At 43.9% G+C, this 22094-nt stretch overlaps 1 protein-coding gene and 1 non-coding gene across 2 annotated transcripts in view; both read right to left on the bottom strand.

Moving 5' to 3' along the window:
* Nucleotides 1-22094, bottom strand: part of PBX4 (PBX homeobox 4) — a 49675-nt gene that overhangs the window by 22992 nt on the left and 4589 nt on the right. Inside the window, 1 exon segment of the mRNA XM_057710473.1 lies at nucleotides 5376-5449. Coding sequence (XP_057566456.1) covers nucleotides 5376-5449 — 74 coding nt within the window.
* On the bottom strand, nucleotides 13060-13132 carry TRNAW-CCA (transfer RNA tryptophan (anticodon CCA)). The gene has a single exon. It is a non-coding gene; the product is annotated as a tRNA-Trp (tRNA).

Genomic DNA, 22094 nt, shown 5'->3' with positions numbered 1-22094 from the left:
ACCCATGTGCAGCAACGAAGACCCAACACAGCCAATAAATAAATAAGTAGGAAAAAAATATTAAAAAAAAAAGATACTGAAATGAACTCATGGTTTTCAACATATTCAGATACAGTAAAAATAGCTGTGAATGTGTGTGTGTGTGTGTACATACATATGTATCGCCCATGAACACTCCTTAGCTCTGTGCCCTGACAGTGACCACAGCAGGAACACCTCAATAGCAATGAGCACACCCAGGACCGAGATCTACTCTAAATGGAGCCAGGGCTCCCGGAGAAATAGCTGATCCCGGCTGGGGCGGAGAGGGAAGAACGCCAGTCTGGAACATGTTACGGCAGCAAGGAAGGGAACGTTCAAAGGCTGATGGAGACACGTCCGAAGGACACGAGCCAGTCTGAAGGGCCTCGCCCTGGCCCGGCCAACTCTGGGACAATGTCAGCATCCCAATGAGTGATAACGGTAACTGACTGTGAGGAAAGTAAGACTCCGTGAATCTATACTGACACAAAACACGGAAATGAATAAAAGGGAAATTTAATGAGAGAGAGTCTCAGAGGACCTCCGACAGAATACGTATTACAAGGGAAGAGGAGCAACTTGGAAAAGGAGAAGCCTGGCCGCCACTGTCTCACTTGAGTGATCAAAGTTAATGTCACCAACAAGGGACAGAGCAAATGTGGACACCACTGACCAGCCTCGTGTGAGAAGAGGCGTTGCTTCATTTTGAGGATGTAGCGGAAATCTAATCATGTGGAAGCACCAGATGGAGGGGCCAGGCTGTGATCTTCCAGATGGTCAAGGTCATGAAAGTCAGGGAAAGACAGGGGCTTGTCACAGACCGAAGAGATGTGAGAACTAAACACAACAGGAGATTTTGACCTTTCTGCTCTTTTCTAGAAAGGACATTATTGGGACAACTGTCAGAGATTGAATGAGATCTGCAGATTCCATGGTGGGTGGGGTATCAGTGTTCCTTTCCTGACCAAAAAGGTCGTTCTGTGGGTAAACAGGAGACTGTCCCTGTTCGTTGGAAACTCGCTCAAGTGTGCGGGGGTCCTGGGGCATCGTGGTTGCAACTTCCTCTCCAGTAGTTCAGAGAGAAAATGTATTTGCAGGGACTTCCCTGCTGGTGCAGTGGTTAAGAATCTGTCTGTCAACACAGGGGACACAGGTTCAATCCCTGGGCCGGGAAGATCCCACATGCCTCGGAGCAACTAAGCCCGTGCGCCACAACTACTGAAGCCCACGCACCTAGAGCCCATGCTCCACAACAAGAGAAGCCACCCAAATGAGAAGCCCTCACATCGCAAGGAAGAGTAGCTTCTGCTCACCACAACTAGAGGAAGCCCACGCGCAGCAACGAAGACCCAACACAGCCAAAAATAAATAAATAAATAAACAAATAAGAATAAAATAAATCTTAAAAAAAAAAACTGACACCATGGAGATCCATAATGAGATATTCCTTTGAACTAATATGATTCCCCAAATCTGCCGTCATCAAACAAAGAGTTTTTAGAACACAAACAAGTGTAAAAGAATATCTGGGACTTCCCTGGTGCTCCAGTGGTTAAGAATCCACTTTCCAACGTAGGGGACACAGGTTCGATCCCTGGTCGAGGAACTAAGATCCTACATGCTGTGGAGCAACTAAGCCTGAGCACAGCAACTACTGAGCCCATGCACCACAACTAGAGAGACTACGTGCTCTGGAGCCAGTGTGCCATAGCAAGGAGTCCACACGCTGCAGCAGAGGGTCCTGCATGCTGTGACGAAGGTCCTGTGTGCTGTGTAACTAAGAACTGATGCAGACAAAAAAATAAAACAAATAAATATTTTTAAAATATATAAATAAAATAAAAGAATATCATGTCCACTACAATGGGATACCACTTTGCACCCACTAGGATGGTTATTATAAAAAACAAAACAGGACTTCCTAGGTGGCGCAGTAGTTAGGAATCTGCCTGCCAATGCAGGGGACACGGGTTCAAGCCCTGCTCCAGGAAGATCCCACATGCCAAGGAGCAACTAAGCCCGTGCGCCACAACTATTGAGCCTGCACTTTAGAGCCTGTGAGCCACAACTATTGAGCCCATGTGCTGCAACTACTGATGCCCACATGCCTAGAGCCTCTGCGCCACAACAAGAGAAGCCACAGCAATGAGGAGCCCACGCATCACAATGAAGAGCAGCCCCCACTCACCACAACTAAAGGAAAGCCCGTGCACAGCAAAAAAAAAAAAAAAGACCCAACATAGCCAATAAAATAAATACATAAATTAAAACAAAACAAAACGAAAAACAATATGGGGATATATGTATAAATACAGATGATTCACTTTGTTGTACAGCAGAAACTGGCCCAACAGGGTAAAGCAATTATACTCCAAAAAAGAGCTGAAAAAAAAAGTGCCCCTCTTAAGATTTTTGTGTGTCTATTTGCCTATTTTTTACTAGTAGAGAAATTTGATTGGCAAAATGTCTTAAAAAAAAAAAAAGAAAAAAACCCCAACAAAACAAAACAACAGAAAATAAGTTTTGAAGATGTGGAGAAACAGGAACCCTTGTGCACTGCTGGTGAGAATGTAAAATGGTGTAGCTGCTGTGGAAAATAGTCCGGTAGTTCCTCAAAAAGTTAAATATACAATTACCATGTGACCTAGCAATTCTACTCCTGTGTATATACCCCAAATAACAAAAAGCAAGGTCTTAAACAGATATTTGCACAGCTATTAGCATCAATATTCACGATAGCCAAAAGGTGGAAACAACCAAATGTCCCACAACGAATGGATAGACAAAATGTGGTCCCTCTATGTGATGGAATATTATTCAACCATAAAAAGGAAGCAAATTCTGACACAGCCTACAACATGAGTGAACCTTGAGAACATTATGCTAAGTGAAATAACCCAGTCACAAATGGACAAATATGATATAATTCTACTTACATGAGGTACTTAGAGCAGTCAAATTCATAAAGACAGAAAGTAGGATGGTGGTTACCAGAGGCCAGGGGAGTGGGGAATGGGGAGTTAGCGTTTAATGAGTAAGGAGTTTCAGTTTAGGAAGATGAAGAAGTTCCGGAGATGGATGGTGGTGATGGTTGCACAATGACGCGAATGTACTTAACGCCACTGAACTGTACACTTAAAAGTGGTTAAAGTGAGGGACCTCCCTGGTGGCACAGTGGTGAAAAATCTGCCTCAATGCAGGGAACACGGGTTCAATCCCTGGTCCAGGAAGATCCCATATGCTGCAGAGCAACTAAGCCCGTGCGCCACAACTACTGAGCCTGCACTCTACAGCCTGTGTGCCACAATTACTGAGCCCACATGCCACAACTACTGAAGCCCGTGAGCCTAGAGCTCCTGCTCTGCAACAAGAGAAGCCACCGCACTGAGAAGCCTGTGCACTGCAACGAAGAGTAGCCCCCGCATGCAGCAACAAAGACCCAATGCAGCCCAAAATAAACAAATAAGTAATAAATAAATAAAAAAAATGGGTAAAGTGGTAAATTTTATGTTATATATATTTTATCACAATAAAAAATATTCAAACTGTGGGGGGCGAGGTGGGATGGGGGAATATCATGTCCTTACAGCATTTGGATGAAACTCACATGTAAGTTTAAAATTGAGTTTCTCTTTCAGTCACCAGATAACTACTGGAGGCCGGCAGCACAGCCACAGCCTTCCATGTACGAACTCATGGTCTTCAATAACTATGAGCTAAGTGTTGTCACTGTTCCCAATTCACAGAGGACTGGGGACAGAGAAAGTTTCAGTCACCTGCCAGGGTCTTGGAGCCAGAGGCAAAGCGGAATTCAGACCCCGTCACTGCTCTCTGCCACCATCTTATGTCAAGTACATGTCAATCTTGCACCAAAACCGTGTTCTGAAAGAAGCAAACCTTTGTATCACATGCGTGCTTCCCACAAGCCCCAGCATAACTCAAGCGCTATGCTCCAAGGTGACACACATGCAACATTCAAATCACTGATCTCGAGACCAGCTCACTAAGAAACCAAGTGACAACACTTCTCTTGATGACTTGGTTTCAACGATGTCTTCACCATATTTGTGGCTTCTCTTGTAAACCATATTCAAATTGCTATTAACCTTGGAATTCCTAGGTGGTGCAGTGGATAAGAATCTGCCTGCCATTGCAGGGGATACAGGTTCAGTCCCTGCCCCAGGGAGATCCCATATGCTGTGGAGCAACTAAGCCCGTGCGCCACAACTATTGAGCCCACGTGCTGCAACTACTGAAGCCCACGTGCCTAGAGCCAGTGCTCTGCAACAAGAGAAGCCACCGAGCCCGTGCACAACGAAGAGTAGACCTTGCTCGCCACAACTAGAAAAAGCCCGTGTGCAGCAATGAAGACCCAATGTAGCCAATAAATAAATAAATTTATTTAAAAAAATTGCTATTAACCTTGACCAAGTGATAAGGTCAGCACTCACATTGATAGGACTTACTGACAGCACATAACTCTGACACGATGCACTGAGAAGGACACAACACTGCTTCTGTGGGATTCCTGCCAAAGATGCACAACCTCAGTCTAATTATGAAGAAACAACGGACAAACGACACTGAGGGACTCTCTATAAAATGAGCAGTTCTTAGCAAAAGTATGAAAATCATGGACGATGAGGAACACTGGAGGAAACTTCACAGATGGGTGGTGACTAAGGAGACACGATGGCTAAATGCAATGTGGGATCCTGGACCAGAAAAGGGGTATTTAGGACACAGCCCAGGGAAATTCAAATAGGACCTGTTGCTTAGTTACAGAGCATTGTACCAACACCAGTTTCCTGGCTTAATCACTGCACTGTGGTTCTGAAGGTGTTGCCATTAGAAGCTGGGAGAAGGGTATATAAGAACTCTCTGTACTAGTTTTTCAACTTTTCTGCAAGTCTAAGTTAATTCAACATACAAAGATTTTCTTTTTTTTAACAGAAGAATTTGCAGTGGCAGGAGTTTCCATGGGGATTACTTTGGATGCTTAAAGCAAACAAAACAAAATCATGATTCTACTTTCCTACTTCTGTCATCTTAGATCCTTTTGTAAAACAACTGAATGCCGCGATGCCTCTGAAGGCTTATACCTAGAATGCAGCTGCTTGTCACCACTGGCATCAGTATTTCTCTAGTTACAAACTACAAAATAAATGAGTGTGATACACCAGGAAGCAGTGGGGCTCTGACAAGGCAGAATAGAACCATCTGAACCGTTGCCGCCAGAGACGGATGTGAAGAGCAGGGTGGCTCATAACGCACGTTAGGGCTGAGCCAGGACCACAGGTGCGAGGCTGTTATGGTCCTGGGTCCACAAAGAAAGTGTCTTCTAAATGGCCTACCTGTCTTTTCCTTGATCTCACAGAGCACACCGAAGAGAGCAGGCTTCATCGGATGGCAGCTCAGAGCGTGCTTTCTGAAAGAGAGATGACAGAGGAGCAGGTGAGGAGGAGAAGAATCATTCTCTGCGTGAGAGTGATGATCTTTGGTATCGAGTCTGCCAGTTCTGTTGAAAACCCATCTTATGAGGGTGGTGCAGTGGTTAAGAATCCACCTGCCACTGCTGGTGTGAATGTACATCGATACAGCCACTGTGGAGAACAGTATGGTGGTTCCTTGGAAAACTAAAAATAGAGTTACTATATGACCCAGCAATCCCACTCCTGGGCATATACCCAGAGAACACCATAATTCAAAAAGACACATGCACCCCAATGTTCATTGCAGGACTAGTTACAATAGCCAGGACATGGAAGCAACCTAAATGTCCATCAACAGATGAATGGATAAAGAAGATGTGGTACATATATAAAAGGGAATATTACTCTGCTGTAAAAAGGAATGAAATTGGGACATTTGTAGAGACATGGATAGACCTAGAGACTGTCATACAGAGTGAAGTGAGTCAGAAAGAGAAAAACAAATATTGTCTATTAACACACATGTGTGGAATATAGAAAAATCAACCAGTTTGCAAGGCAGAAATAGAGACATAGATGTAGAGAACAAACATATGGACACCAAGTGTGGAAGGCAGGCAGGGTTGGGAGGGGATGAATTGGGAGATTGGGATTGCCATATATACATTACTAATAAGAAAAAAAATCAAATTGTACACTTTAAATATATGCAGTTTATTGTATGTCAATTGTATCTCAATAAAAGTTCTTAAAAAAAAAAAAAAGGAATCCGCCTGCCAATGCGGGGGACATGAGTCCAATCCCTGGGCCTGGAAGATCCCACATGCTGTGGAGCAGCTGAGCCTGAGCACCACAACTACCGAGCCTGCACTCTAGAGCCTGTGAGCCACAACTATTGAGCCTGAGTGTCACGACTACTGAAGCTCACACGCCTAGAGCCTGTGCTCTGCGACGAGAGAAGCCACCACAATGAGAAGCCTGTGCACCACAACGAAGAGTAGTCCCCACTCCCCACAACTAGAGAAAGCCCGTGCACAGCAACAAAGACCCAAGGCAGCCAAAATAAATAGATAAATAAATGAATAAATAAATAAATAAATATATGGGGAATGAGGAAGAATTAAAAAAAAAAGAAAAAAAGAGGAGGGAAAAAAAGAAAATCCCTCATGAAAGAATAGAACTATAGCATTTCAAATGAATTCAATTTGTACCAAATTCAGAGTAATATTCAAATATTCAAAACATTTCTCTTTAAATACTGCAAATGTAAATAATGCAAATAACTCATCAAGAACCATAAAATCTCAAGGTCCAATAATTTGAAAGCTGTGTTCATACTATTGCCCTACGGTAGCACTTTTGTGTATAAGCAGAAACCCCAGCCATCCTATCCCAGTGTCCTGCAACATTAACTTAGCAGGTGGTTACTGAGCAGCTTCTAAGTGCCACACACCATTCCAGTGTCACAGAGACACAGACCGATGAGGTCCCTACCCATATGGCAGTTAGGATGGAGAAAGTGAGGCCGCACACACACACACCATCAGTGGTGGCAGTTGCTTTGTGGCGACTTAAATTAGCGTGAGGACTAGAAGGCTTATTGGCGTTTGCATGTCTCTAAGGTGACATCAAAGCTGAGACCAGAGTGACGAGGAGAGTTCAGGCAGGAAGAGGTCTGAAGAGAGAAAATATTTAGGCAGAGGAAACAGCCAGTGCAAAGGCCCCGAGTGAGAACACACTTGGCTTTTTATTTATTTTTTGCTTGTGGGATCTCAGTTCCCCGACCAGGGATCAAACCCTCACCCCCTGCAGTGGAAGCAATGGAGTGGTAACTACTGGACCGCCAGGGAAGTCCCCACACTTGGTTTTTTAAGAGACCAGGATGCTGTAGAATAAGGGGTGAGGGAGAGAGCCATGTGGTAAAGTTAGAGAGTCAAGTGAGGCTGACTGGAAGAGTCTTGTAAGTCAGGGGAATGACTCTGGCTTTTGCTCACCTGTGATGGAAACTGTGGTCAGTAGAGCAATGGCCCCCAAAGACGTCCACATATTAATTCCTCAGAACCACTTACAAGGGAAAAAGAACTCTGCGAGGACTTCCCTGCTGGTCCAGCGGTTAAGAATCCATTTTGCAATGCAAGGGACGCTGGTTCAATCCCTGGTTGGGGAATTAAAATCCCACATGCTGTGGGGCAACTAAGCCTGCGTGCCACAACTAGAGAGTCCATGCATCACAACTGGAGAAAAGCCCATGAACCACAACAAACAGCCCACATGCTGCAACTAAGACCCAATGCAGCCAAAAAATAAATATTTAAAAAAAGTCAACCTGAAGCAAACTTCATTAAAAACAAACAAACAAACAAACAAACAAAGAAAGGCAACACTCTTGCACTGTTGGTGGGAATGTACATTGTTACCGCCACTATGGAGAACAGTATGGAGGTTCTTTGAAAAACTAAAAATAGAGCTACCATATGACCCAGCAATCCCACTCCTGGGCATATACTCAGAGAACACCATAATTCAAAAAGACACATGCACTCCAGTGTTCACTGCAGCACTGTTTACAATAGCCAGGTCATGGAAGCAACCTAAATGTCCATCAACAGATGAATGGATAAAGAAGATGTGGTACATATACACAATGGAATATTACTCAGCTGTAAAAAGTAAGGAAACTGGGACATTTCTAGAGACATGGATGGAATTGGAGACTGTCATACAGAGTGAAGGGAGTCAGAAAGAGAAAAACAAATATTGTATATTAACACATATATGCGGAATATAGAAAAATGGTACAAATCAACGGGTTTGCAAGGCAGAAATAGAGACACAGATGTAGAGAACAAACATATGGACACCAAGTGGGGAAAGCGGGGGTGGGGGTGGGGGCGTTGGGGGAAAATGAATTGGGAGATTGGGATTGCCATATATACATTACTAATAAGAAAAAAAATCAAATTGTACACTTTAAATATATGCAGTTTATTGTGTCAATTGTATCTCAATAAAAGTTCTTAAAGAAAAAATAAATAAACAAAACAAAACAAAAAAAGTCAACCTGAAGCAAACTTCATAAAAAAAAAAAAAAGCACTCTGCAGATGATTAATGTTAAGGACTTTGAGGTGGGAAGACTGACCTGAATTATACAAATGGGCCCAATCTAATCATGTGTCTTTGTTTTTTTTGTTTTTTTTTAATTGAACTGTAGTTGATTTACATCTTTTTTTTTTTTTTTGAAGTTTCTTTCTGCTTTTTTTTTTTTTTTTTTAAATTATTTTTTTGGGGGTAGTTGATTTACATCTGGACAGACTCTTCTGGCTGTGGTCAGTGAAAGAGAAGAGATGCACCGGCATAGGGTCAGAGACAGTACGTTGTGGGCTTTGAAAATGGTGGGACTGTGAGCCCAGGAGTGCAGGTGGCCTCAGCAAGCTGGAGAAGGCAAGGCAGTGGACTCTCCCCAGAGCCTCCAGAAGGAATGCCCTGCTGACACCTTGATTTTAGCCCGGTGAGAGCCAGGGGCTTGGAACCTACAGAAATGCAAGATAACAAATTGTGTTTTTTAAGCCACTAAGTCCGTGGTCATTTGTCACAGTTGGCGACAGAAAATACAGGAAGCAATGGAGGATATTACAGAGTGGTTTTCACATGACACGTACTGCATTTTTATTAGTGTTGATTTTTTTGAGATGTGATTCACACACCGCAAAGTTCACCCTTAAGCGTATATATAATTCAGTGGCTTTTAGCAAACTCATGACGTGCAGCTATCACCACTGCCTAATTCCAGGAAGTTTTCGTCACCCCAAGAAGAAACCCTGTTCTCATTAGTAGTCATTCTACATTTCCCTCTCCTGCTACTCAGCAACCACTAACCTGCCTCTACAGATCTGTCTGTATGATTTCATATAAATGGAAATCATACAGTACGTGGTCTTTTGTGACTGGCTTCTTTCACATAGCATGTTTTCATGGTTCATCCAAGATGCTGTGTATCATTGCTTCATTCCTTTTTATGGCCAACTAATACTCCATTGTTTGAATATATTTTATCTATTCATCACTTGATGGACATTTGGGTTTTTTCCACCTTTTGGCTATTATGAATAATGCTGCTATTAACATGCGTGTACAAGTTTTTGTGTGAGCATATGTCTAGGGAGAATGGCTGGGTCATAGGTGACTCTGCTTAACTTTTTTAAAAAATTAATTAATTAATTTATTGGCTGCGTTGGGTTTTTGTTGCTACACCCAGGCTTTCTCTAGTTGTGGTGAGCGAGGCTTACTCTTCGTTGTGGTGTGCAGGCTTCTCATTGCAGTGGCTTCTCTTGCAGCAGATCATGGGCTCTAGGTGCACGGGTTTCAGTAGCTGTAGCACACAGGCTTAGTTGCTCCAAGGCACGTGGAATCCTCCCCGACCAGGGATTGAACCCGTGTCCCCTGCATTGGCAGGCAGATTCTTAACCACTACACTACCAAGGGAGTCCCCCTTTGTTCATTTTTAAACTGGGCTATTTGTTTTTTTATTTTTTAGTTGTAAGAGTTCCTTATATATTCTGGATACTAGACACTAAACAGATATATGATTTGCAAATCTTTTCTCCCATTCCATGAGTTGTCTTTTGACTCTCTTTATAGTGTTCTCCGAAGCACAAAAGTTTTTCATTTTGATGAAATCAAATTCATCTATTTTTCTCTTTTGTTGCTTGTGCTTTAGGGGTCATATCTAAGAAGCCATGGAGTAATTCAGGGTTACAAATGTTTATGCCTATGTTCTCATCTACTAGTTTTTTTTTTTTTTAAATAGGATTAGCTCTTTTACTTAGGTGTTTCATCCATTTGAGTTAATTTTTGTACAAGGTGTAAACTAAGGGTCCAACCTCATTCTTCTGCATGTGGAGATCCAGCTTTACCAGCACCATCTGTGGCTTCTTTCCCCATTGAATGGTTTTGACTCCCTTGTGAAAAGTCCGTTGACCATAGATGTGTGGGTGTATTTCTGCACTTTCAATTCTATTCCATTGATCCATTTGCCTATCCTTAAGCAAACTGCATTTTATTTTTTAAAAATTTATTTATCCGTTTTATTTATTGGCTGTGTTGGGTCTTCGTTGTGATGTGTGGGCTTCTCGTGGTGGCTTCTCTTGTTGCAGAGCATGGGCTCTAAATGCACGGGCTTCAGTAGTTGTGGCACGTGGGCTCAATAGTTGTGGCTCGAGGGCTCTAGAGCGCAGGCTCAGTAGTTGTGGCGCACGGGCTTAGTTGCTCCAAGGCATGTGGGATCTTCCCGGCCCAGGGATTGAACCTGTGTCCCCTGCATTGGCAGGTGGATTCTTAACCACTGTTCTCTGGAGACTGGGCCAGAAGGCAAATGTGGAGCCAGGCTGGAGTAGCCTCCAGCCAAATCTGGAGGCTACTACAGTGACAACAGTCCAGAAATGCTGCTGGCTTGGTTTAGAGTTATGGTAGTAGACATAAAAAGTAGATGGACCTTTGGTTTGGGGAATGGAATCAACAGGACCTCCTGATAAACTGGTGTGAGGTTTTAGGGAAAGAGGAGGTTCAAGGATAACGACTAGTTTTAGGTCTGAGCAACTGGATAGTTGGAAATACCATCAACTTCAATAGGAGAGACTGGAGGGCAGCAGGTTTGGGGGAGGAGGGTCTGGGAAGGAGGGCTGTGCTTCAATCAGGTTACACCTGAGATCCCTATGAGTTAGCCAAGAGGAGGTATCAGGTGGGCACACGGACACAGACTCAAGGCTGGAGATAAACAACATAAAGACAGAGTCCTGGGCATAGAGATGGCACTTAAAGCCACAAGACTTAAAGGAATCACCATAGGAGACTGTCGATGGAGAGGTGCCCAGGCCCCAGGCTCAGGCATCTGGGCTTGTAGGGGTCAAGCAGATGAGAAAATCCTGCAGAAGAGACTGGGACCCAAACTCCCAGTGGGGAGGAACCAAGAACAGTTTCAAAGAGAGAAGAGTAATCTGTGAGAAATGCTTCTGAGAGATGAAGTGGGGGAAGAGACCTTGGATTTAGCAACATGGAGGTCACTGGTGACTCAGCAGAGGGAGGAGAAGGTTGGGAGAGGGAGGGTGGAGGTGGGAGAGGGAGTGGAAGTAGCAACCACAAAGTCTTTGACACTTGATCACAAAAGAAAGTAAAGACAGGCAGCAAGTGCTAAAAGAAAGGGTGTGTATTAATCAGCTTTAAAATTTTTCTGTCTTTGACAGCCTGGGGCAGGGAGAGAGGGTCCTTCCCAGGGCTAGCTAAATCCAGATGGAGCAAACAACTTGCCTGAGGGCATGCCTTTCCTATGCAAACTCAAATCCAAAGCTTACACTCCCAACTATCTTTTTTTAAAATTAATTTATTTTTATTTATTGCCTGCTTTGGGTCTCTGTTGCTGTGTGTGGGCTTTCTGTAGTTGCGGTGAGGGGGGCTACTCTTCGCTGTGATGCACGGGCTTCTCATTGCAGTGGCTTCTCTTGTTGCGAAGCACGGGCTCTAGGTGCATGAGTTTCAGTATTTGCAGCACGTGGGCTCATTTGTTGTGGCTCATGGGCTCTAGAGCACAGGCTTAGTGGTTGTGGCACACGGGCTTGGTTGCTCCGCGGCATGTGGGATCCTCCCCAACCAGGGATTGAACCTGTGTCCCCTGCTCTGGCAGGCAGATTCTTAACCACTTCGGTACCAGGGAAGCCCCCAACTACCTCTTTTATCTAACTCTCAGCACCCGTCAGGATGCTCCCAGCCCTGGGACCTCCCTGGTGGTCCAGTGGCTAAGACGTCGCACTCCCAAGGCAGGGGACCCAGGTTCAATCCCTGCTCAGGGAACTAGATTCTTGCATGCCGCAACGAAAGATCCAGTACTCTACAACTAAAGCAACTAAGACCCAGCACAGCCAAAAAAAAAAAAAAAAAAAAAAAAAAAAGATGCCCCAAGCCCTAAATCACCCCAGGGCCAGGTACCAAATAAGGAGAGACCAACTCTATCACCCAGAGCCTGCCAAAATTATTGAAACTTTCCAATCCTAAACTTGCTCAGATTGTCTGCCCTGCCTTGCCCTTTCCTTCCCATGGAAATCACAATAAAGTTTCCAGGTCATGCTTTCGCCTCCCTTCTTCTGCCTCCCTAAGGACCTCCTCATGCAGTGCTTCCCCAGGTGGCCCTGCATGGTGTGGCCTGCCTCCTCCTCTCAGGAAGTCCAAGTGATAGACTCTTCTTTCAAAGTTGTCTCTGTCTTTCATCTTACCATACCTGATTAAAACAAATCCCAGGTACAAATCAAGATAGGGAGAGTCAAGGGAGGTTTTTGTGTCCTTGTGTGTTTTTAAAGATAGGAGACTCTAGTACACCCAGTCTAGGGAGGGGATTTGATAATGCAAGAGACAGAGTGAGGAGAACTGCAATTTCAATTGTGTGTACACGTGTCAGAACTTCGGTGAACACCTTTGATGCGTACTATGTCATTTTTTTAATTTTAATTTTTTAAAATTTATTTATTTAGGTTGCTCTGGGTCTTTCGTTGCAGCAGGTATACTCCTTAGTTGCAGCTCACAGGCTCCTCTTAGTTGCGGCACGCATGTGGGATCTAGTTCCCTGACCAGGGATCGAACCCGGGCCCCCTGCTTTGGGAGCATGGAGTGTTAACCACTGCACCACCAGGGAAGTCCCACTATGCCATTATTTTAACATTTACTGTTATTATGATTTCAAATCCTGTAATGCTGTCATCCAAGCATCTGTACCTGAAAATCAATAACTTCATGACTGAAAGTCAAATATGATTAATACCATGAGAAAAGTCAAACATCTGCCACAACTCACTGTACTGTAAATTTATGGGAGGATGTCCTTATTTCCAAATGCCTTCCAAATTCACCCTGTGCCCCTGTGGGCTGCCTTTCAAAAGGCTTGGGTTGGGGTGCAGAAGTCAGATACATGTTTCTGAATCCCAAATATGAAAATGTTAATGGGGGATGAGACTTGGTGTTCTGTAAAGCTGAACCCAAACGTTGGGCTTTCTTATACAGTATACAGTAATTGCTCACACAGGATATAATGCCAAAATGTTTTCCTTCCACACAAGCAGTAATTACCATTAATGAAAATGGACCCCAGTTACAGCTTGTTATCCTCTGTAAATGTACCTCTAAAAATACCAGGACAGAGAATGAAGCTGGCTGCTCTGCTTCTCAAAGGGGCTTCTAGAAATTCCCAGGTCAGTTTCCTGCTTATAAAACCTTTTACTTTAGATACAGTATAAAGCACCTTTGAATGAACATAAAGTAATTTCACAGAATGTTTCTGTGGTTTATTATGAAAAGTAAACAAATGTCTAACCTTTGAGCATGTTCTTGGCCTAGAGGCGAACAAACAGCTGACAGCAAACCATGAATGATTATGTAAAGTATGACAGACCAGTGACTTCACAGCATCACCAAAGGGGATGAATTAATTTCTGTGACAGGCACACCCTAAGGGGACCCCCACTGAGTATAATCCTCTCTCCTTGAGTCTGGGCAGAATCTGTGACTTGCAGATTGGCAAAGGTGATGGTACAGTCTCACCCGTGGTTAGGTTACATCATCTATGACTGGACCTTAGAGGACTGGGGAACGTCACCTGTTGGCCTTGACACCAACTGCCATGTTGTGAGAGCGCCGGTAACGGGGAACTGCAGGCAGCCTCTTGGAGCTGAGAGCAGACACCAGCTGACAGCCAGCAAGAAAAACAAGAACCTCAGTCCTGCAACTGCAAGCAACAGTTCTGCCACAACCCTGCGAGACTGAGAGGCGACCCCGAGCTTCAGATAGGAACACAGACCAGCCAACACCTTGACTGGAAGCCTTGTGAGACCCTGACAGAGGACCCAGCTCAGCTGTGCCCAGATTCCTGCCTGTGGAAACAGATCATAAAGATATGTTGTTTTCAGCATTACGTCTGTGGTAATTTGCTTCATAGCAACAGACAGCTGAGATAACTGAACAGATGGTAAGGCAGTGAATGAGGAGTGTGGGGAAAAAAAAAAGTCTGTGCTGGCACCTCTAGCAAGTACATGACATGTTCTACCCAACCAAGGATCGGCATTAAAACAAAACAAAATGTTAATGTTTATGAAGAAGTAAAATGCCACTGAAGGAGAAATCATAAATCCTTTAAATAAAGACACTTACGAGGATAATCTAAATTAAAGAACACATCTGTGAGTATCCTTTCAAAACCAATGCTAAACAAAACCAATCTGTAACAAACCGACTGAGTCACATAGAATCACGCCAGAAAATGCACGCATACAACTTTATCAACCTCCAACTCCACTTATTCAATATTTATAGGACAAACATTTTTTGAAGTGCTAGTATATACTGGCCACTGTATAAGGAAAAAGGAAGGTGGGAATGAATAGAAGGTACGTCACCTCCTGGCTTCTATCAACAGTGTACTATAGCTTCGAATTTTAGCTATAATTTACTTTTCCAAATGATGGAACAATCTGCTTTCCTGAACAAGGTATTGTTTTACTTATTTATTTATTTTGGAGGTATTTATTTATTTACTTATTTTTTATTGGCGTATATTTGCCTTACAATGTTACGTTAGTTTCAGGTATACACCATAGTAATTCAATATTTTTATAGCTTTTACTCCAAAGTTATTATAAAATATTGGCTATATTCCTGTGCTGTACATTACATCCTTGTAACTTATTTTATACCTAGTAGTTTGTACCTTTTAACCCCCTTCGCCTATTTCACCTCTCCCCCAGCCCTCTCCCCTCTGGCAACCACTAGTTTGTTCGCTGTATCTGTGAGTCTGTTTCTGTTCTATTTGTTTTATTTTTTAGATTTCACATATTAGGAAAAACATACATTATTTGTCTTTTTCTGTCTGACTTATTTCCTAAACAAGGTATCATTTTAAATTACTGAGGAATTTGATTTAGAGATATATTCAGAGACCTTATCCTTTAGGATACTTTAAAAAAATAAATTTATTTATTCATTTATTTATGGCTGCATTGAGTCTCAGTTGTTGTGCATGGGCTTTCTCTAGTTGTGGCGAGCTGGGGCTACTCTTCGTTGCGGTGCAGGGGCTTCTCAGTGCAGTGGCTTCTCTTGTTGCAGAACACAGGCTCTAGGCATACAGGCTTCAGTAGTTGCAGCACAAGGGCTCAGTAGTTGCAGCACAAGGGCTTAGTTGCTCCATGGCATGTGGGATCTTCCCAGACCAGGGATTGAACCCGTGTCCCCTACATTGGCAGATGGATTCTTAACCACTGTGCCACCAGGGAAGTCCCTAGAATAGGATGCTTGTTGAAAAAGCTTCCCTGAGAGAGACAATAATTCTAATACCTCAACAAAAAATGGAATCAAATCGCCTTAATTATTCTCAGTCCTAGAAGGACTGTTCTAGCTGACAAAACCAGTCAATAATACCATGCATCTCCTGCAGACAGACCTAGGTAAAGAATAAAAATCAGAAGACGTGTTCCCTACCCTGAGGAAATAAAGTCTTGATGGAAAACCTAGAAATTCACAGAGGATGCCAAGTTCCAGAAAGGAATGTAGCCCAGGAGGCAAATGCCCTGGCATTTTAAAATAAGCTTCTTTGTAAAAGTAAAACTGGGAAAAATCAAACCATAGTCGGTGCCATCAATCATTAGTAGAGTCATTCTAAAGACAAACCTACAAACAATGAAACAAAAACAGCTACGTAAATGGGGGTTGAGAATATGAACTGATACGCAAGTTCAACCATAGAAATGATTACAGTAGCAAAATGAAGCCTTGGGTCAGGAGGTAGCTTTGGCATCAGGAAACAAGGAAAATTATTTAATACAACACAAAGAAAACTCTGCGGACTTGAATGAAAGTGCAACCTTTAAATGGAATAAATTTAAGTCTGTGAAAAGCTCATTATAATGTCCTTATTTCCTAATTTGCCCGTGGATTGGTCATGATCAACACTACTGCCAGGACTTCCCTGGTGGCACAGTGGTTAAGAACCCGCCTGCCAATGCAGGGGACGCGGGTTCGATCCCTGGTCCAGGAAGATCCCACATGCCTCGGAGCAACTAAGCCTTTGTGCCACAACTACTGAGCCTGCGCTCTAGAGCCCACAAACCACAACTACTGAGCTCTTGAGCCACAACTACTGAGCCCGCGTGCTGCAACTACTGAAGCCCGTGCGCCTAGAGCGTGTGCTCTGCAACAAGAGAAGCCACTGCACTGAGAAGCCCACGCACCACAACAAAGAGTAGCCGCCGCTCGCCACAACTAGAGAAAGCCTGCACGCATCAAGAAAGACCCAACACAGCCAAACAAACAAACAAACAAATCCACTACTATTAAATTTCTTACTCAAAACCACAGAGAGATCAGAATCTCTCTCCTGCGTAAAAGGTGAAATGGCTTCTCAGCACCTGCTCCAATAAACTCAAACCCCTTAGCAAGGCCTTTGAGGATCTTCACCAGCATCTTTCTGACCTTCTTCCTTCTCTGGACTTGGGGAAGTCCTACTTCTCTGTCAAGTCCAAGACTCTGATGGGTTGGCCTGTCCTAGCCTGGATTCATTCCTCCCTCCTCTGTTCTGTTTAAAGCATTTACCACGCCTGGCCTGGGCATGATGACGGCCTCAACTTACTCATTTCAGAAACTCCAGGCCAGTCCCATACTTGGCACGCTAACTGAGCAAAGATTTTTTGAACTGAACTGAAGGAAAGGTAGAGGCTAGAGATGTCAAACTAGCAGAGCAGAAATGGAGAATTTGAAGGCAGAGCTCTGACATCTCTAGACTTAAGTGGGGCAAGTGGAGGATCAAAAATTAGGGTGAGAACTGCTAGGTGCCACAGTCAAAGAAGGGAGCAGAGGCCAAAGGCACACAGGGCTGGGCTGGCAGCCCCTCTCCTTGGTCTCTGTTCTAGGGCTGAGCCCACAAGGGGCACTCATCCACTCTAGGAATGAAAAGAAAATATTAGGGGTTTAGTAGTGCTGCATGACAAGAGAGATGATCAAAAAGGATGATGGCTAAGACACTAGATTTGGAGAATTCCCTGGCGGTCCAGTGGTTAGGACTTGGTGCTTTCACTGCTGAGGCCTGGGTTCAATCCCTGGCAGGGAAACTAAGATCACACAAGCCATATGGTACGGCAAAAGAAAAAAAAGAAAGAAAACGAAAAAAAGACACACCAAAAAAGACACTACATTTGGGAAGAAAGAAGTGATGAACAAAGGAGAATGCTGCTTCAATGAGAAATAGGATCAGGAGCCTTTAACTCACTGGAGGGCTCGATCTGAAAGAGAAATGAATGTCTCAAGACATCTCTGAAGAATGGATGGTAGAGGCGAGCTAATTTATTTTTAAAAAATAAATGTTTAGGGGCTTCCTAGGTGGTGCAGTGGTTAAGAATCCGCCTGCCAATGCAGAGGTCACGGGTTCGATCCCAGCTCCAGGAAGATCCCACATGCTGCGGAGCAACTAAGCCCGTGTGCCAAAAAAAAAATAAATGTTTATTTATTTATTTATTGGCTGCATTGGGTCTCCATTGCTGCACATGGGCTTTCTCTAGCTGTGGCGAGAAGGAGCTATTCTTTGTTGCGGTGCGCAGGCTTCTTGTTGCAGTGGCTTCTCTTGTTGTGGAGCATGGGCTCTAAGCACACAGGCTTCAGTAGTTGCAGCACGCAGGCTCAATAATTGCGGCTCATGGGCCTAGTTGCTCCGCGGCACGTGGGATCTTCCTGGAGCAGGGATCAAACTCGTGTCCCCTGCATTGGCAGGCAGGTTGTTAACCACTGCGCCACCAGGGAAGTCCCAGGAGTTAATGACTATTGAACTTTCTCCTGATCCAGGACCAGTACCTTGGAAAGGCTGGAGTACTTCGAGAAGTACTTATACAGAATAAACTTCACGCTCACTCCTTGCTTGGCAAGGAGTTCAAGGCCATGCTCAATTGGACAGCAGCTAAAGAAGGCAGTCACCCCACCGAGTCCCCCCTTGAAGGCACACTGCCTGACAGAAGGACACTGCATGCTTTCACGTTGCACGCCTTCCCTGCACACATGCTTGCCCCAGCCTGGAATGCCATTCCTTCTTGGGCTAGGCAAAGCCTCTCATCCAGATCACAGTCATCTCTTAGGGGTGTGCTTCTGTCCCAGCCCAACTTCAGTTGGCTTCTAGTGTCCCATGGTGCACATTCCATAGGCTCTCATCTTGCTGACAGGTAGTCTCCCTTGTCCTGGCTGATCGAACCCTCGTCACCCTCTTTCTGGTCACCCCTGTGCTGCGCTCTCCAGTGTCTGCCTCTCCTGCACTGTGAGCTTTTGGGACTCACTGCTGCATCCCCAGACCTGGCACAAAAGGAAGGTTTAGTGAGAAACTGAGATTAAATTCATGACAAGGAACTTTAAAAAACATCTTCTGAAGCCTTCGTCCAGCTTTCTAATCTCCCACGGCACTACATCACCTCTGAGCTCCTCTGAGCCGGAATGATGTCATGTTCTAGTGAGCCCACGTGCCACAACTCCTGAGCCTGCGTGCTGCAACTACTGAAACCCGCACCCCTGGAGCCCGGCTCCGCAACAAGAGAAGCCACTGCACCGAGAAACCCGCGCACCGCAACGAAAAGTAGCCCCTGCTTGCTGCAACTAGAGGAAGACTGTGCGCAGCAATGAAGACCCAACACAGCCAAAAACAAACAAGAAACAAAACAAAATTTATAAAAAATAAAAGAGAGAGAGAACAAGACCAAATCTCCATCCAACCACCCCCTAGTTGTCTGACCTCAGGCAAGTTCTTACTCACTCAGGTCCAATTCCTCATCTAGAAACTCAGTGAAACCACTCACTTCCTAGGGTTACTGGGAGGTTTAAATGAGAGAAAGAAATGTCTGTCATTTTCATCAACAACCACTGTATTCTGACAGCGGCACTCAGTAACTGTCACTTAAACGACTGAGTGAGACCTGCTCATTTATGGAACTTTTCTGAAATGTTCTGCATATCGCTTTACCTCTTGATAAAACCACTTCAAAAGGGATTTTGCTGTGATCCTAGATAGCTTCAGGAAATTGTTTTAAAACCAACAAAATCCAACTCTTAGGGAAAGAACACCAAGGACAGCAAGACTTTCCTTTGGCACTAGACCAAGCAGAGCTAAGCATGTTAACCTAGGAGCAGAGCTAAAACCTGTAAGCAGGCTAAGAACACAGGCTGCTGGGCACCAAGTTGCCTGGTACCTACAGAACCTCCTTAAGGGTGACGAAAAAGAAAATTTCAGTTCTGAAATTTTACTTCCTGGTTTGGACTAATATATCCTCTCATGCTAATGCTATCTAGCTTTAGGAAATTCCAAACCATAAATTCCTCTTCTGACCCCTTGCACTCTTCGATGGGTGTGCTGAAAGCTGAATGCTCTCTGATATGCATTAATGTGCAGACTTCTACAGGCCTGTGTTCCCATATTTAGTATCCCAGAGGTACCAAGGCGAGGGGCACACCATTCACTTGACAGTACCTGCCTTGCCAGCTGAGTACGTTCTAAGGATAGTCAAACTTCTGTCATCATCGCCTTTTAATATTCAGAATTTAATCCACATTCCAAGCAAAGTCTGCAGAAATACTGGAGGAATTAAGAAGAAAGTCATGCAAATTTTGACTAGTAGAAAATACATAACGAGTCATATATGTAAAAATCAAATTTAAAAAAAGTTCAGAGAAATCGTTTCTTCCTAAGGAAAGCTATGACGGCCCTAATTACAGTATCTGCTATGTTGCCTAAAAGCCAACCTCTAAATATGGTCTTTTTAGTTTTAGGTACACCACCCCACGTGCCCTATAGTTTATTCTTAACACATGCATAATAGTGACCATTCTCCATCATATTTTTATTCGTTCTATGTAAAGTTTTTTTGGCCCTAAAAACCTTATTACCATTCCCCAATGATCATTTTCTATTATACTCAAGTTCAACAAACCGACACAAATTTGAGCTATGGTTTTATAGACTATGTAAAGGAAATATAGAAACAACCCTGGGACTTTTGAAACTCAGTTTCCTTAGGTTGAAAATATAAACAGATCCTGAAACAACAGGGCCCCATGGCCCCAAATCAAATGTTTCATCTAGAGAAAAAAAAATCAACTATTTTCTGATTTTTATTTGTTCATTGCTAATTTTCTTTCTTTCTACATTAAGTAGGAAAAACAATGCTAATATGTTACCCTTGTGATTAATTTAAAATTCCTTATGCCCACAAACACAACCTAAGGACAAAAATAATTTCTGCTTGTCAGATTAACCATTTTTGAGGTAAAATGATTCATGAAAATTGAAATGTGACACACTATCATCTCCACTTAATTTATTTATTTATTAACATTTTTTGGCTTCGTTGGGTCTTTGTTGCTGCATGTGGGCTGTGGCGAGAGGGGGCTACTCTTTGTTGCAGTGCGTGGGCTTCTCAATGCAGTGGCTTCTCTTGTTGCAGACCATGGGCTCTGGGCGCATGGGCTTCAGTAGCTGTGGCTTGAGGGCTCTAGAGCACAGACTCACTAGTTGTGGCTCAGCAGTTGTGGCACAGGGGCTTAGCTGCTCCATGGCATGTGCAATAAGATTTCTGCAGAGACCTGCTGCAGGTCCAGCTAAGAGACGCATTGCTCCAGAGCACCGCTGTCTAGAATTTCCTGCAATGATGGAAATGTTCTTTACCAGCACTAATACAGTAGCCACTAGCCACATGTGGCTACTGAGTACTTGGGATGTAGCTAGTGTGACTAAAGAACTGAATGTTTAATTTAATTTAATTTTTTAAAATATTTATTTATTTTGGCTGCACACATGGGATCTTTTTTTTTTTTGGCTCACGGGCTTAGTTGCTCCGTGGCACGTGGGATCTTCCTGGAGCAGGGATCAAACCCATGTCCTCTGCATTGGCAGGCGGATTCTCAACCACTGCGCCACCTAGGAAGCCCAACACACATGGGATCTTTAGTTGTGGAATGCAGGCTCTTAGTTGTGGAATGCAGGCTTTTAGTTGTGGCATGCATGTGGGATCTAGTTCCCCGACCAGGGATCAAACCCTGGCGCCCTGCATTGGAAGCATGGAGTCTTAACCACTGGACCACCAGGGAAGTCCCTGAGTGTTTACTTTTAATTCATTTTAGTTTACAGAGACACATGATAAGCGTCTACCATATTGGACACTGTGGCTCTCTAGAGTATCTGCATGCCTTGCAAGCAAAAGGTCCAGAAATGACCACAACAGCCAAATCTGCCAATCTGGTGGCACAACCCACCTGTCCTTCCAACATGTAGAATGACTTGAAGGGCCTGTCCTCTTCAGCTGCCTCTTCCAGAACATCAGGTCTGGAGACCAGGTCTCCAGGATGACACTGTTGATCATTCTGCTTCTTCTTTTTTTTTTTAAAGGAGGATTTTTTTGTTGTTGAAGAGGCAAAGATTTTTTTTTTTAATAAATTTATTTATTTTATTTATTTATTGGCTGTGTTGGGTCTTCGTTGCTGCACACAGGCTTTCTCTAGTTGCTGCGAGTAGGGGCTACCCTTCACTGTGGTGTGCGGGCTCCTCATTGTAGTGGCTTCTCTCGTTGTGGAGCATGGGCTCTAGGCAC

This window comes from Hippopotamus amphibius, chromosome 15 (genome assembly GCF_030028045.1).
Source record: "Hippopotamus amphibius kiboko isolate mHipAmp2 chromosome 15, mHipAmp2.hap2, whole genome shotgun sequence".
Taxonomy (NCBI): Eukaryota; Metazoa; Chordata; class Mammalia; order Artiodactyla; family Hippopotamidae; genus Hippopotamus; species Hippopotamus amphibius.
Note: the sequence above shows the minus strand (reverse complement) of the source record. Positions and strands in the feature narration are given on the sequence as shown.